The sequence below is a fragment of the Austrofundulus limnaeus genome, unplaced genomic scaffold, assembly GCF_001266775.1.
Source record: "Austrofundulus limnaeus strain Quisiro unplaced genomic scaffold, Austrofundulus_limnaeus-1.0 Scaffold320, whole genome shotgun sequence".
Lineage (NCBI taxonomy): Eukaryota > Metazoa > Chordata > Actinopteri > Cyprinodontiformes > Rivulidae > Austrofundulus > Austrofundulus limnaeus.
The window spans coordinates 716,685-717,909 of NW_013952722.1; the positions used below are offsets into that span (position 1 = coordinate 716,685).

Genomic DNA, 1,225 nt, shown 5'->3' on the forward strand with positions numbered 1-1,225 from the left:
GTACTCAGATCAGTAATATTTGGGGTCACAAGTTTTTGCCGTGGATATTTTGTGGGTCAGAAGATAAAAAGTTTGGGAACCAATGACCTATATGATATATTTTACTGTTTTTTGTCCAAACAATCAATGATTTATAAAGGTAAATCAGGAAAATTAATAAGGGTGCCCAAACTTTTTTTTCCAAGTATGTCTGACTTTACTTGTTTAAAATTCATTAAAACAATTTCAACCAACTCAGTGTGATTTAATGAWAGTTTCTTGTGTGGAGTAAAATTTATTTTATTTTCATGTTCKTGTCTCTGTCTCTCTTTCTCTCTAGGACCCTGTTGCACCTGCTGATCCCTGGGAGCCTTTGACGTCAGCGGTGGAGGTCTCCGCCGCGCGGCGGCAGCGGTGCCCACAGGCGCAGCGAGCGTCCGTCCAGCTCGCACCGCAGGCGGCCGCCGCAGCCTCCGTGTGCTCGGAGAGGAGACGCCGGAACACGGCAGCACCTCCCCGCCCCCGAAGCAGGTCGTGAGCCGCTCTTGTCTCCTGCCCCGACATGTCCTCCGCCGTCACAGAGACAGAGGAGTCGGCGCGCGGCTCCCCGCTGACCCCGCTGAAGCTGGTGGGGCTGGTGTGCGTCTTCCTGGCGCTCTGCCTGGACGTTGGAGCCGTGATGAGTCCGGCGTGGGTGACCGCGGACGACCAGTACTACCTGTCCCTGTGGGAGTCCTGCTGGAAGCCCGCGAGCTTCGAGAACTGGCAGTGCAGCAGCACGCTGGGCTCAGGTAAACAACAGCTCTGGACAGGGCGGGCAATCATGTCTCTGCGTGCGCTCATTCTCCTGTTAGCAAAATATCTTCTGAACTYCTGGGCGGATTGCGGTGAAACTCTCGGGTAGTAATCATTAGAATATAATCTACAAGTGATTCACTTTTGAAGTCGATCCGATTCAACCTGACATAAAACCAACTGAATAAAAAAATTGAAATAAACTCAATTTGACAGATACTGAGCTAAAATTAGGTGTGGTAGTAGTTGAGAGTAACTCTAAACAAACACTCAGAGCACACTACTTATTGTGCAACACCTTGCTTCAACTTTTGATTATTACCTGATGATGTCAACTCTGTTTTCCTGTTAGCAAAATATCTCAGGAACCAATGGGAGTATTTTCTTAAAACTCTCAGATTGATCGACCATATCCAACATAAAAATGATTTAACTCATTTTTACAGGTACT

At 47.6% G+C, this 1,225-nt stretch overlaps 1 protein-coding gene across 1 annotated transcript; it reads left to right on the forward strand.

Annotated features, from left to right (window-relative positions):
- Positions 1-359: 359 nt before the first annotated feature.
- LOC106527346 (transmembrane protein 47) lies at positions 360-770 on the forward strand (the record flags this gene model as incomplete). The annotated part of the gene is given in 1 exon segment (XM_014022188.1): positions 360-770. A coding segment is annotated over 1 exon segment (229 nt), but the record flags the coding sequence as incomplete, so codon positions are not given.
- Positions 771-1,225: the final 455 nt, after the last annotated feature.